The 15814-nt window shown below is 37.6% G+C and overlaps 1 protein-coding gene across 8 annotated transcripts in view; it reads right to left on the reverse strand.

The window, feature by feature from the left end:
- Positions 1-15814, reverse strand: part of PPARG (peroxisome proliferator activated receptor gamma) — a 130356-nt gene that overhangs the window by 59445 nt on the left and 55097 nt on the right. Inside the window, exon 1 of one of the 8 annotated variants that reach the window (XM_001492411.6) lies at positions 13492-13831. The exons of the other annotated variants lie outside the window; for them this stretch is intronic. Coding sequence (XP_001492461.4) covers positions 13492-13645 — 154 coding nt within the window. The 5' untranslated portion in view covers positions 13646-13831. Of the gene's footprint in view, positions 1-13491; positions 13832-15814 lie in introns of those variants that run through there. 8 annotated transcript variants of the gene reach the window in all.

The raw sequence follows: 15814 nt of genomic DNA on the forward strand, positions 1-15814 counted from the left end.
GAAAGACAGAGTGGGTAGGTGGTTTCAATAATGTTTTACTACTGAAGCGCCTCCAAGAGCTTGAAATTATCACAGGGGGAAAGTCACTGTCTTGCTCAGAGTTGTTTAATCTGGTAAAATGACGTGATGCATTATGCTTCTGTTTACTTTTTTGTTTTCAATTCACTGTGCCAAGCACTCTTAACGAGAAGACAATGGTCTTAAGCTAAACAAATACTGAGAACAAAAGTGTCAAAACAGATGTAGCCGGATCCCTAGTGGTTATGGGGTGATTGCAGACTTTCACTGGATTTCATACATCTTATCTGAAAACATAGTACCACATGATATTAAAACATCTATAGTAAGCATTTTTCATTTTTGAATCTTCCTCCTGAGCAATTACAACATTATCAAAAATATTCTATATGAAAGTATTTAATACAATTCAACCATTCATCCATCATTTAAAAAAACCTGTTAACTAGGAAGAAAAGGAAACTTCATTAATCTAATAAAGAATATCTATAAAAAGCAAACAAAAACTCTAAAGTAGCCATCATACTTGGTGGTGAAATATTTAAAGCTTTCCTCCTGAGAGCAGGAATGAGAAAGGATACAAGTCATCACTACTTCTGTTCGGCACTGTTCTGGATAACTATCCAACGCAACAAGAGAAAGAAAAAGACACAAGGATTAGAAAAGAAGAAATAAAACTAAAGTTACAGGCATGTCTTGGAGACATCATAGGTTTGCTTCCAAATTACCGCAAAAAAGCAAATATCGCAATAAAGGGAGTTACACAAATTTTTGGTTTTCCCAGTGCATATAAAAGTTATGTTTACACTACAGTGTAGTCTATTAACTGTGCAATAGCATTATGTCTAAAAAAAGCCTACACACTTTAATTAAAGATACCTTATTGCAAAAAAATGCTGACCATCATCTGAGCCTTCAGGGAGTCATAATCTTTTTGCTGGGGGAGGGTCTTGCCTCCATGTTGATGGCTGCTGACTGACCAGGGTGGTGGTTGCTGAAGGCCGGGGTGATTGTGGCAATTTCTTAAAATCAGACAACAGTGAAGCTTGCCACATCAATGGACTCTTCCTTTCATGAATGATTTCTCCGTTGCAGGTGACGCTGTTTGATAGCATTTTCCCCACAGCAGAGCTTCTTTCAAAATTGAGCTCAATCCTCTCAAACTCTGCTGCTGCTTTATCAACTCAGTTTATGGAATATTCTAAATCCTTTGTTGTCATTTCAAGAATCTTCACAGGATCTTCATCAGGAGTAGGTTCCATCTCCAGAAACCACTTTCTTTGGTCATCCAATAGAAGCAACTTCTCATCTGTTAAAGTTTCATCATGGGATTATAGCAATTCAGTCAAATCTTCAGGCTCCACTTCCAGCTCTCGTTCTCTTCCCGTTTCCGCCACATCTGCAGTTACTTCCTCCACTGAAGGCTTGAACCCCTCAAAGTCATCCATGAGGGTTGGAATCAACTTCTTCCAAACGCCTGTTCATGTTGCTATTTTGACCTCTTCCCATGAATCATGAATGTTACTAATAACAGCAAGAACGGTGACTCCTCTCCAGAAGGCTTTTGACTGACTTTGCCCAGAGCCATCAGAGGAATCACTGTCCATGGCAGCTACACTCTTACAAAACGTAGTTCTCAAAGAACAAGAGCTGCAGGTCAAAATTACTCCTTGATCCACGGACTGCAGAATAGATGTTGTATTAGCAGGCTTGAAAACAACCTTAATCTCGTACATCTCCATCAGAGCTCTTGGGTGACCAGGTGTATTGTTCAAGAGCAGTAATATTTTGAAAGAAATCTTTTTTCTGAGCAATAGGTATCAACAGTGAGCCTAAATTACTCAGTAAACTGTGTTGTAAACAGATGTGTTGTCAACTAGGCTTTGTTGTTCCATTTATAGAGCACAGACAGAGGAGACTTAGCATAATTCTTAAGGGTCCTAGGATTTTTCAAATAGTAAATGAGCATTGGCTTCAACTTAAACTTACCAGCTGCATTAGCCCCTAACAAGAGAGTCAGCCTGTCCTGTGAAGCTTTGAAGTCAGGCATTGACTTCTCCTCTCTACCTATGAAAATACCAGATGGCGTCTTCTTCCATCATAAGGCTGTTGCATCTACACTGAAAATCTGTTTAGTGTAGCCACCTTTAATGATCTTAGCTAGATCTGGATAACTCGCTGCAGCTTCTCCATCAGCACTTGCTGCTTCACATTCATTTTATGTTCTAGAGACAGCGCCTTTCCTCAAACCTCATGAACCAACCTCTGCTAGCTTCAAACTTTTCTTCTGCAGCTTCCTCCCCTCTCTCAGCCTTCACAGGATTGAAGAGAGGTAGGGCCTTGCTCTGGATTGGGCTTTGGCTCAAGGGAAGGCTGTGGATGGTTTGATCTACCCAGACCACTAAGACTTTCTCCACATCAGCAATAAGGCTGTTTCACCTTCATCTCAGTCGTGTGTTCACTGGAGTAGCACTTCTAATTTCCTTCAAAAACTTGTCCTTTGCATTCACAGCTTGGCTAACTGTTTGATGGAAGAGGCCCAGCTTTCAGCCTGTCTCAGCTTTCGACACGCCTTCCTCACTGAGCTTAATCATTTCTGGCTTTTGATTTAAAGTGAGAGACGTGTGACTCTTCCTTTCACTTGAACACTCAGAGGCCATTGGAGGGTTATGAATTGACCTAATTTCAATATTGCTGTGTTTCAGGGAATAGGGAGGCCTGAGGAGAGGGAGAGAGACGGGGAATGGCCAATTGGTGGAGCAGTTAGAACACACACAACATTTATCGATTAAGTTTGTCATCTTATACAGGCACGGTTCACGGCACCCCAAAACAATTATAACAGTAACGTCAAAGATCACTGATCACAGATCACCATAGTAAATACAATAATAAAGAAAAAGTTTAAAATATTGTGAGAATTACCAAAATGTGACAAAGAGACATGAAGTCAGCAAATGCTGGTGGAAAAACAGCGCAGATAGACTTGCCTGACACAGGGCTGCCACAAACCTTTAATTTGTAAAAAAAAAAACAGTATCTGTGAAGCACAATAAAGTGAAGCGCAATAAAACAAGGTATGCATATACTCACAGATGACATTATTGTACAAAACATAAAATAAAATAAAACCATTACAGTTAATAGGAGAATTTAGCAAAGTTGCTGGATATGAAGTCAATATTTGAAAATCAACTGTATAATTTTTTTATTTTTGTGAGGAAAATTTATTTTGTGAGGAAGATCTTTTCCCAATCTTCCTCTTTTTGCTTGAGGAAGATTGTTGCTGACCTAACATCTGTGCCAATCTTCCTCTATTTTATGTGGGATGCCACCACAGCATGGCATGATGAGCAGTGCTAGGTCTGTGCCCAGGATTAGAAACTGTGAACCCTGGGCTGCCGCAGTGGAGTGCGTAAACTTAACCGCTATGCCAGCAGGCCAGCCCTCAGCTGTACTTTTATAACCCAGCAACAAACAGAAACATTTTAAAATGATCTTTACAATAGCATCAAAAACATCAAATACTGAGGGGAAAAAATCTAGCAAAATGTGCGTAAGATCTCTACATTGAAAACTCAAAAATGTTACTGAAAAAAATGAAAGAATATCTAAATAAATGAAGAAATATACTACGTTCACAGACTGGAAGACTCAACATTGTAGAGCTGGCAATTCTCTCCATATTTATCTTAGATTCAGAACAATTCCAATCAAAACCCTAGCATTTTTGTGTGGAAATCTACAGGCTGAGTCTAAAATTTATAAGGAAATTCAAAGGGTCAAGAATTGCCAAGGCAATCCTGAGGAGAAGAACGATGCTGGACCATTTATACTTCCAGATATCAAAACCAATTATAACAGTAGAGTAATTAAGACAATATGTTAATTGGTACAAAGATAGAAAAATAGACCAACGCAACAGAAGAGCAAGTCCAGAATCAGTCCCACATGTATACAGTAATCTGGTTTATAACAAAAATGTCACTGCAGTGGGAGTGGGAAAGGATGCTCTTTCCAATAAATGGAGCAGGTCAACTGGATATCCATATGGAAAAAGACGATTCAACCCCTACCTTATACCATACACAAAAATCAACTCCATGTGGATTGCAGATCTAAATGTGAAATATAAAACAAAAGAGCTTTTAAAGCTACAACAATGTTTTATCAGCCTTGGAGTAGGCAAAGATTTCTTCAACAGGACATAAAAAGCACTGACCATAAAAGAAAAATTTGATAAATTGGACTATAGTAAGATTAAAAACTGTTTATTAAGTGAATCTAAAAGCAACACTCAGAATGGGAGAAGATATTTGCAATACATGTACCTGACAAAGTATGCTTTAGAATTCATATCTTAAGTACTCAATATAAAAATGGGTAAAAGAGGGCTGGCCCCGTGGCCGAGTGGTTAAGTTCGCACGCTCCGCTGCAGGCGGCCCAGTGTTTCGTTGGTTCGAATCCTGGGCGCGGACATGGCACTGCTCATCAAACCACGCTGAGGCAGCGTCCCACATGGCACAACTAGAAGGACCCACAACGAAGAATGTACAACTATGTACTGGGGGGCTTTGGGGAGAAAAAGGAAAAAAAAAAATGGGTAAAAGACTTGAACAGGCCACTTCACAAAAAAAGATAGCCAAATGGACAACACATATTTTTTTAAAAGTGCTTAACTTTTTAGTTATCAGAGAAAGGGAAATAAAATTAAAATATGATACCACCATATACCCACCAGAATGGGTAAAATGAAAAAGACAGAAAATGCCAGTAATGTACCAATAAAGATGTGGAGCAATTGGAACACTCAGACACCATTGGTGGAAGCGTAAATTGGTACAGCCATGTTCAAAACTGTTTGACAGTGTCTCTTAAAGCTGAACACACCCTATGGCCCAAGTATATATCTAACAGAAATGTGTAGGCTTGCTCACTGAAAGACCTACACAAGAATGTTCATGGTTGTACTATTTGCTAATGCATAAATACTGGAAACCAACAGAATGCTCATCAACAGTAGGACAAATAAATATATTGTGATATATTCACACAATAAAATACTATACAGTAATGAGAATGAAGTACAATTCTTCTCAATTATGTGATTAACAAATGCTGAGCAAAAGAATTCAGACACAAAAGAGTAAACAATGTATGATTCTATTTACATAAAACTCAAGAACAGGCAAAACTACTCTATGGGTTAGAAATTAGAATAGAGGGCTTCTGGAGTGCTGGTACTGTTCTGTTTCTTTAACTGCAAATTACACAGGTATGTTCATTTGTGAAAACTGTTCATGCATTGTTCTCCATGTATGTTATACTTCAACAAAAAGCTTAAATAAGACAGCTGTTCCATAAGGGTCCTGGGAGGGGGGCTGACAGACGGAAATATGCAAACCAACCACATAACCCAACAAAAACTCCTCCATTTGTGTTAAAAAGCATTGTTACAGAATTTCTAGGGCATTCATTTAAGAATTTCCTTATTCAGAAGTTATGAAACAGTGTTAAAATTAGTCTTAAAAAACTACATATTTTTCTAACTGGTTTCCTTGTACAATAAAGGCTAAATACATATTCAACCAAGACCCTCAAATCAGTGTAAACAGGGCAGGTAAAAATCCAAAGGGTGCGCATTTTATTCTAAGGAGTGAGTATTAAAAGTTATGTTTTTGCTTTAGATATGTTTGGCTTATCTGTAATGCCTATTCTGCTTTACAAGGACCCTGTACTTTTTAACTATGCAAGAAACCTTCTTCCAAATACTAATGCCTACATCAGGAGTCCTGTGTTTAGGAAGTTAATATGTTTGGATCAGTTGAGTAATCTTATGAGACATTCTATTTAAATGAAATAAAGTCAGTAGGTTACATCCAAGCTGTAGATTTTATGCTAATTATTTAACTCTTCTTTGTATCAACAATCTATTTTATAAACCTTGTTTCTTAAAAGAGTTATTATATTTTACCAAAGTGTTTCTCTTCCCCAAACCTTTCCTTGTTTTACTTTTCTTTGGCATTTTTCTTTCTCGATATCTTAATCTCAATACATGCTCAATTAGAAATACAAAACCAAAACCATCTAAAATCAAGATAACCAATCACATAATACTATGTGCAAGGTATTTTTCAGGCCTCATAAGAAATACAATATAATGTAGTTCTTGACCCTGAGAATTCACCAAGGTGAAAGATGTTTAATAATAGAAGGAAGTATTGAGACCAAACTAGTGATAGAGACAAGTGCTCTAGAAATGTAGAGGGGAAAGAGACTAGCATTTTCTGAAATAATTGGGGATAGCTTCATGGTAAAGGTAGGTTTTGAATTATGAGGGTCCAGTAGGATGATTAGGATTTAGATTGTTATTGACAAAGATATTCCAAGGAAAAGATATCTGTCTCCATCATCCAGCATGCCCCTTATACTACCTGAGTTAGCTTAAGCAATAACAACTAAATGAATACAATGTCAAAGATGATTAGATTTTATATAGGACATACACTAAATTGGATTGGTTTCTCCAGGGTCAATTGTTTGAATCTTGTAATTGATTAGAGATGTGTTTATATCAAAGGCAAAGAGATTTCTTTGTAAATGGTAAAAATTTCTATGTAAACCTGGCCATACCTACGTCAAACTCACACTTTGGGCTCTTATTAGCATCATATTTTAATCAATGAAGCAAACTTGCCCAGTCTTATATGAGAGATCTATAATTTTAAAGACTAAGCTAAAGGCAGGGTTTTAGGTAAAGTGTAAGACAATAGTGAAATAAAATCCAACAATCTTACATTAAAAATATTTAATTGTTAATGCAAAGCAAAAAAATAAGAATAGCGAATATTTTACCTTTTCCAAAAGTGAGTTAATTAAAAGAAGTAAGGGGAGCCGCTGTGCTCACATGTCTGGAACATGTGAAGGATAGCAGAACTCCTGCTCTGTTACTAAGTTGTGCCACTGGCTCTTCGCCACAACAAAAAATTGAACCTTGGTTTCTTTCTTCTGGAACTATGATTAATAATATGTATCTATCAGATAATATCTAAATATTCTGAAAAAAATGCTAAGGAAAAGATTGTAAGAGAGTAAGAAATAAGTCTGACGTAATTAACCATGGTAACAGAAAACTCCCGATAGCACGGATAATGAAAATCTGTATTATCCCAAAGCGGTAACTTCCATTTTAAGGGTGAGAAGATAAAACTAACATTTGTTGGGCACCTACCATATATCAGGCACTGCTCTGCATGCTTTATATATTGGATATTAATTAATCAAATAAGTTACTTTTCTTAGCACTGCTAGCAAGTAAGTCTCTTGGAAGTTCAAATGAATATTGGAAATATCAGGTAGGAAAGGTAGGAAGTATCAAAAAGTAGACAGACTTGCAGAAGAACCCAGGTATTTGGATAATTCACAAACTTGTTATCAAATTAATATTCAAATCATATTCAACTAATGATACTCAAACCAATGGAGGGATATGGTGCAAATTAACTCTAAATAATAGGTCATTCAAAACATATTTGTACCTGTTTTTTTGCATATATAATATGGTTGGTTTGTTTATATTAGCATTGGTTTTAGAATAATATTTAGTGTACACTGAACTTCTGTTTTTACTAACTAAACTCCAGTGCCTGACCTCAGGAGCTGCCAAGGTGCAGCAAGAGGCCAGCTTGGTATTAAGTCAGCAAGAACTTACAAGATACCTATTATGTGTTAGATACTTGTGGAAGAAAGAAGACAATAAAGCATGGGTTTTATCCTCAGTGACTATATAATTTGGCTTAGGGAATATATCAAACAGAAAATAATATCAGGTAGTCTGCAATTAAGGGTTAAACAGTGTGATAAATGTGCAAAATCAGATAAATGGTCTTAAAAGCCAGTCTCTATTACCAGTCTTCTAATACGTATTGAGCACCTATATACAAGGCACCAGAGTGCACACTGTGAAGTCTAAACGCCCAGCTTGCAAAGCTCTTTATAATCTGGTTCTACTTTATGGTCTGATTCTTAGACCAAAAATGTAAGAGGATTTTATTCTTTCATTTAACAGGTATTAATGAGCCCTGTTATTCACCAAGCATGCTCAAGGCTTTTGGGATATATCAGAGGGTGAGCAAACTAGACAAAGATCTCTGCCTTCATGGGGTTAATAAGCTTGTGGGATAAAGTGGACAATAAACAATAAATACAATAAACAAGTAAATTCTATGGTATGTTAGAAGATGATAAACACCTTAGAAATAAGAAAATATAGCACAGGGCGAGGGGAAGGGCAGTGGGGAGGACAGATGATTCAATGGGGGGCGTCAAGACAGTCCTCACTATAAGGTAAGATCTGAGCAAAGATTAGGAGCTGAGAGAGTCCACAGAGATGTCAGAGGAAGAAGGTTCCAGGAAGGAGCAGGAACTAGAGCAAAAGCACTAGGCAGGAGCATGTCTGGAATGTGGGAGGACAGCAAGGAGACCCGAGTGGCTGGAGCAGAGTAACTGACAGAGAGGAGAGGGGTCTGAGCGGCTGACTGAGGTGGGTGGGGTGCGGGGCAGACTGGGGTTTTTGTTTGTACAAGTGAAGTGGGGAGCCACTGTAGGGTTTTGAGCACAGTGACAGATGGGACTTACGTGTTACCAAGATGCCTCTGGACGATGGGTTGAGACTAGGCTGTTGGGAGGTAAGGGCAGAGGCAGGAAAACCTGTCAAGAGACTGGGGTGCCAATCCAGGCAAGAGACAGTGGCTTGGATCAGGGTGGTGGCAGTGAGGGGGGAGAAGAAATGTATTCTCAACATATTTTCAGTTTAGAGGAGAGGGAAAGTAATTAATGGTACTGTATTCAGCAAATGCTTCATGTGTGGAGGTTACTTACTTGAACCTGACCTTGAAGGACAGGGAGGATTTGAAAAGGTGGAAGAATTAGGAAAGGCATTCCAGGACGTGATAGGCTTGGAGGCAAGAGAGGGGATGGCTTATCCTCGAGACAATGATATTAGTCGGATCAAAGCAAGGTAGACCAATCTCTGGAGTGTGGAGGGAAATAAGACACATAAAGAGGAGCCAGATTATAAAGAGCTTTGAAAGCCAGGCTGAGGAGTTTAGACTTCACAACGTGCATTACAGTGCCTTGTATATAGGTGCTCAATACATATTAGAAGACTGACAATAAAGACTGGCTTTTGAGACCATTTATCTGGCAGATTGGATTGAATGGCTGAGGGTTTCTCATTTAGAAGGTCAGCTAAAAGGCAGTACAGAAATCCTGGCATGAGGTCATGAGGCAATAAGGGAAAATTTCCATGTAGGTAATTGACAGTCGATTGTTTCAAATCTACTTTATAATGCAAACCATTCACCACTTGCGGGAACCTCAATCTTGTGTTGGCAATCCCTTACTCAAATAAAAATTACATGGGTATAAAAAACTGTGCACTCAAAACAACCACGTGATCTTAATTCTGAGGTTATAAGAGTTGAATTGCAGTTGCTATCAGATACACATGCAATGCCTGTGGCTCTAAATTAGTTACAGGTGCAAAACTTCATCTACAAAAAAGAGTAATCTGGTAGAGGTTTTTCGAAATTCAGTTGCAGTCAAGTAAGTCCAATTCATTCTCTATTACACATTTTTTCGCAAATATTCAACACTAGTAGACGGACACGAGGCATCTTCTGAACAACTTCAAATGCCTAATTTAAGAGTGTCTAAAGGAAGCTAAAATAGAAACTTTTTGTCAGTTCTGTTGATCTAATATAATGAAGAAATTTTCTCAGATTTCCTCTGACGCAAAGAATATGTACTTTACAAAGTTACCATGATTTTACAATTTCCTCAGGGTTATCTTATTCAAGTTATAAGTGAGAATGCTGACAAAGATAGTAATCTATGACAACCTCTATCAGAAGTATAAAAACTGTTTTTCATTTAACAACCCATGTTTCACACTGCAATTAACAGTTTAAACGGATAATTGCTGTCAGGTAGCTTTCAAGACATGCTGCATTCCTTAGGGATGCGAGGGGAAAATACAATGAAAAAGACCCCAGTGGTTTTTTTTAAGCATCTCCTATAAATGACATTTGTTTTGAGTTTTCGTATAATTCATAATTTGTGGGGAAAGTACAAGAGAAATGACAGTGTTTAGAAACGCAGCAAGGAGATTCTCAGAACCTAGAAATCTACCAAACCTACTAAATTCTGGTGCTCGAGAAAGAGATTTGAACAGTTAAACCAGAAATAAATAATAAAACTAGAGCCATACTAAGGAAGAAATTTATATGGACAATAGTAAAATTCTAGAAAAAGGCCCTGAATTGTTATTACATGTGAGATTATGAAATTCAGAGCTGTGTCAATAACCTAAATCTTCATCATATATAGAGAATATTATAATCTAAGACGGTTTTTCAATGTCTCTGAAAAGAAAGTATGTAATCATCGCTCTCATTTAGGTCCAAAGAGTGATTTCAACCTTTGGAAATTCAATCTTTTCACAGTAAAATGTTAATAAAAGTGAGAGGTATCCTCAATCTTAAAAAATCAGACAAAAAGATGCTTTCTCTAAGTTTGATCATTTCCTTACCAAAACATTCACTGAGGTCATGCAGAAGCCTCCTCTCACTCAAGTAACTGCCACTTATTTTACTGCATAAGGAATTCTACAGTTTTTTCCCCATATTCCTTAAAATGCCCTTAAATGTAGGATATTGTATCAGCCTTCTATCCACAAGTGATCAATACTACAAGGCCAAAACAATAAACTCTATAAAGGGCTTCAGATGTGCTTTGGCAAATATTGCGTCATTCAATCCTCACAATAACTCTCTATTTTCTGTTAATATATGTGGAAAGAGAGGGCAGAGATGATAAACGACTCGTTCAAGCTCATACAAAAAGTATGTGGCCAAGACAAAATTGGTAGTTACATTCCCTGATACTACATGGGTCCTTTCAAACTTCTGGAAGGTGAAAACTTTGGTCAATTATCTAAATGCTTGCAAGTAGATAGGTGCCTGGAGTCACATAGACACAGTTTAAACATCCCTCAATAAAAATGGCAGGCAATCACTCACTCACTCCCATCTCAGGAGAGACTCTCGTTTCAAAGGATCGCCTATTGCAGCATTTATCATGTCTCTAAGGCACATTTCCATTGCTCAATCAGCTCCAAAGACAAGCGTGTCATCATCTTCCAATGCTCTGGTGCAACCACTTAAAATCATAGAATTCACACAGGACTACGTCTGGCACTAAAAGCAGGAGGCATATTCAGCTTAAGTTTGTGGAAGCTTCCCTTCAATCTTGACAATTTTTACGAGTGGAAATGGTTTGAGAGCCAGCATGGGGTTACGTGGGGTTGCTTGAGGAGTTCATGATGAAAACAGAAAGGAGAATAAGATAAAAGCGGTCAGAGTAATAACGGAGCCCAGGAACAAGTGCAGAAGTCCTCTTTGGGCATAGTGGCTACACAGAGCGGAGTTTTCGCTCTCATGAATATGACCAATATAGCTGGATCATTCGCACTCAATCAGCCATTTTTTCTTCAACAGCAGCACCCAGCTAATTGCAAAACCCCCAGTTCCACTTTGCCTATGATGAGGAAGAAGGAACAGCTAAATGAAAGACTGTATCTAAGCCACATACCTAATCTCTGCCAGTGTTTCATCTCTGCTGTCCTCAAACAGCTAATGATGATCAAATTCCCAATTTATTTTCAAGTTTGTTTTGGCAAGAGCGGAGTAGGTATTTATCGATCATTTACAAAATACAATAGAAGTTAACAACCACAAGTCTTTGGCCTTTAGGACCTCATATTTTTAACAGAAAAACAATGCTTATGAATAAGAAGCAATCAGAGACCATATAAGACAAGAGTTAAATTAGCGGTACAGTATGTAACTTATTAATTGCTAAGAATTCTTTTCTGTACCATGTTAATTAAGAAGAAAAGCAATAGGTTATTCTTTTGGAAGAGATTTGAGATGCAAAAGAATTAAACCTAGAGGCAAATTCAGGCATAAAAATAAAGAGATTAGCACAGAATGAAAACTAACCTGAATCGCATAACCACCCCTTACCATAAATAGTACTTGTTCCCCAGTTAACCTAACATATTTGTTGCACTGCACTCTGGACATATTCTTTTCAAACAGACAAAACTATCAAATTTTGACTCAAGAACTATCACAGTATAGCCAGGACATTCTGTCCCGATGCAGGCAAACTTAATAATTGAAGAAAGATAGCAATAATTTTTATGGCTTGCAGAAAATGGAATAACAGCATTTTATATAATGAAACTAAACCCCTACGTAAGAGGCTCAGATGACAGAAATGTACATTGTGTCAAATGATCATGATAAAATGAAATAGTATTTCAGGAAATATTTTTTCTTAATTTCTAAAAAGCTTGATGTTTTTAAAAATTGTGATTAATATGTTCAAACTTCAGGCTTCCAGAAAAATTTAAAAGTTAAAATGTAAATCCATCCATTTCAACGATTAAGTGACTTAATTCTAATGCTTTAGCACTTATATTGTAAAACATGAATCAGAGGAGTCAACACAGTCTATTTTGGCATCTATGAGAAGAAAAAAATAAAACCAATAGAAATATAGAAATAAACACAAACAGAAGCAGCTGTGCTAAGAAACTCCAGCAGAAGGAGCTATAGAAATGAAGAACTTACATTTTGCAACGGCCGAGAAAGAAATGTTGAAAAATGAGGTTATCTGTTTGAAACTTACAAATCTAAGTAAAAGTAATAGTTAATCATTTACTTAGCATGCAGTAGGCACTTAGGGACCTCATGTTCTTTATGTGTAAAATGAGATGCTGAGAATAGATATTCTTTAAGATCTTCACAATCCATTCTACAATGCATTAGGCACTAGGCTGGGTATCCTAACAAATTTAAAGAAGAATATAATTTGGTCCTACACTCTGGAAGCTTATAATTCTTTGCCAGAGACAAAAGGTACACAGAAATATCTAGATTTCAGAGTAGAACAGAAATGTGCTGAGAAGGCTTTAAGAGGAATAAAAATTCCGTAAGAGGGATAGAAACTGCTATGAGAGATATCTAAGATATAAGACTAAAAGGAGAAAAAGAGACTCTTCAGGTATACTCAAAAGACCTTAAGTATTTTGGGGAAACATATATAAACCCAGGAAATACAAATGAATAAGATTTTTTTATATATAAATACACCTTTAATGCTTAAAATTCAGGAAATGGCAGCCATACACACAGATAAAATATGGATTAGTTTAGGTTTCTTTTTTTAAAGTTCTGAATATGCTTCTAAGTGAACATTATAGCAGCAAACTAAGCATTAAGTGACTGAACTAGACATGTGATAGTATTAGAATAAGTATAACTTGGAAAACAAACTACGTGAGCAATTTTACCCTTCCATAAACGCCCAAAGTATCCCAACAGCCATAGCTGGAGTTGACTTTACCTTGTGAAGTGCTTGCAGACAGTGTATCAGCAAAAGAATCGCTTTCTGGGTCAATGAGAGAATCTTCCAGAGTTTCACCCATAACAGCACAGAATAGGGATTTGCAGTAATTCACACTGATATTTTGTCTATTTCTTGCAAAAGACCAATCCATTAAAACAAAAAGACTTGTGAGAGTAGAACTTGCGAACACACCAATGAGTCAAGACATGAGTTTCCAAATATTTGGGAGAGGAGGGAATAAACACCCAAAAGACCAGGCCTGAATTGGCTGGCACTCTCCTGCCAGAGAGCCAGCTGTGACAAAATGTTGTGTCATAATGTTGTTCAGTACTTTGGCAAGACCTGGTACATTACAAGGAAAACATTGCCACACTGTCTCGCCAGTGACCCACATGTCCAGTGTCTTGTGAGGGTTGCGAGCTGTACAGTATTTAGAAGTATCAGAGCAGAAAGAGTGTTCAATATCCGATTGCTTCTTAAATGGAAAACCCTAAATCTCTGGGTTATGAAACACCAGATAAACTTACTTGGACAAAGTTTTTTCTAGCTGTCCATCCCTGGTTGAATCTCTAATCAAATTATTGAAGAAAACCTTTGAATTCAGACATGTATTCTATTTTAAAATTGGGTATCAGCATGCTACTGAAATGTAATATTCTAAGTTATTTATTATACTACTTTCTAAAGCCCCAAATGACACTGACTGCTATCCAAATTCTATAAAATTAAATTTTTGAGAGAATGAAGATAAGGCCTGATAAAGTTTAGATTTTATATACGAGGGTTTGCTTTTTTAAAACTTGATTATTAAGCTTATCCATCAATAGCGAATGCCACGATACTGCATCAATTGATGTTTAAATGATAGATGCCACGCCATAATGAAAAAAATGGAGTTCTCCCTGAGAAGAATAATGCCTTACCAGAAAAAAATAGACTTACACTGAGAGGTTGGCAAGGAATTGTGGTCAGTTCTGTAACCAGGAAAAGGCTGGCTTCTTGCTCAAGGCCTTTTGCTCTTCTTGGCAAAGAGAAACACCAGCAGTGCCAAAATTCAAAGTGGGAGCAAGTCTCCTCTTGTCACATAAGTGTCCTAACAGAATTGCAGTGACTCGTGGATTTAAAAAGATGTCCCCACATAGGGCAATATATCAGATGGCAATAACTCTCTGAATTACACTTATCCTAATATTCCCCAAGTGTAAGAAATATATATCCGGTTAATCTACATTGAGTAACTAGTCATCCTGCAAGGGGACTAGCAAAAGTTTCCTTGTCTATCACAGAGCGACAGCTTGGTGGGAAAATGCTTAATGGATCTCAACAGCGCAGAATAAAGCAGACAGTTGGGCAATTACATCATTATTTTCAGCCCCATAAACCTTTATAAAGTAATTGAAGTTAAAGTAAGTTTCTTGACAGTCCAAATGACTGAGGTAATTATAGTTGCATAGAACTAGTTATATCTATATTCAATTTGAATTCTCAGTAAAGGAGCTTCTCCTTCCCTCTCAATGCTGGGAAATTTATTTATATTACAGACACAATGATATAATATTTAAAGGTGTGACTGAATCTAAGATGCTTGGTTGAATTTATGATAGACCAAAATAAATGATTAGGGCCAGCCCGGTGACGTAGTGGTTGGGTTTGCATGCTCCGCTTCAGTGGCCTGGGGTTTGTGGGTTTGGATTCTGGGCATGGACTTACACACCACTCATCAAGCCATGCTGTGACAGTGGTCCACACACAAAGTAGAGGAAGATTGGAAGATGTCAGCTCAGCGACAGTCTTCCTCAAGCAAAAAGAGGAAGATTGGCAACAGATGTTAGCTCAGGGCCAATCTTCCTCACCAAAACATAAATAAATAAATGATTAAAGTCAAGAACACTTTCTTTCCTACTAATGAAATAGGACAAAAATTAAGCCCCATTCTGTCTACAGATATTCCTACTCAACGTCCCAAGGTGTGTTTGAGTCTGGAAAGCAACCATCAGCCTCATTCCTATTAGGTGGCAGTATCTCACCCAATCTCCAATCATCACCTCATTCCTGCCCTCAAATTCCAACTTTGCAAAGTCTCTCCAACTTTTAAAAAACACACACGTTTATGGGGCTGACCCAGTGGCATAGTGGTTAAGGTTGCAGGCTCTGCCTCGGCGGCCTGGGGTTTGCAGGTTCAGGTCCTGGGCGCAGACCTAGCACCACTCATCAAGCCACACTGTGGCAGCATCCCACATAAAATAGAGGAATATTGGCACAGATGTTAGCTCTGTGCCAATCTTCCTCACACACACACGCAAAATAGACACGTTTATTA

The sequence above is a fragment of the Equus caballus genome, chromosome 16 (genome assembly GCF_041296265.1).
Source record: "Equus caballus isolate H_3958 breed thoroughbred chromosome 16, TB-T2T, whole genome shotgun sequence".
NCBI lineage: Eukaryota > Metazoa > Chordata > Mammalia > Perissodactyla > Equidae > Equus > Equus caballus.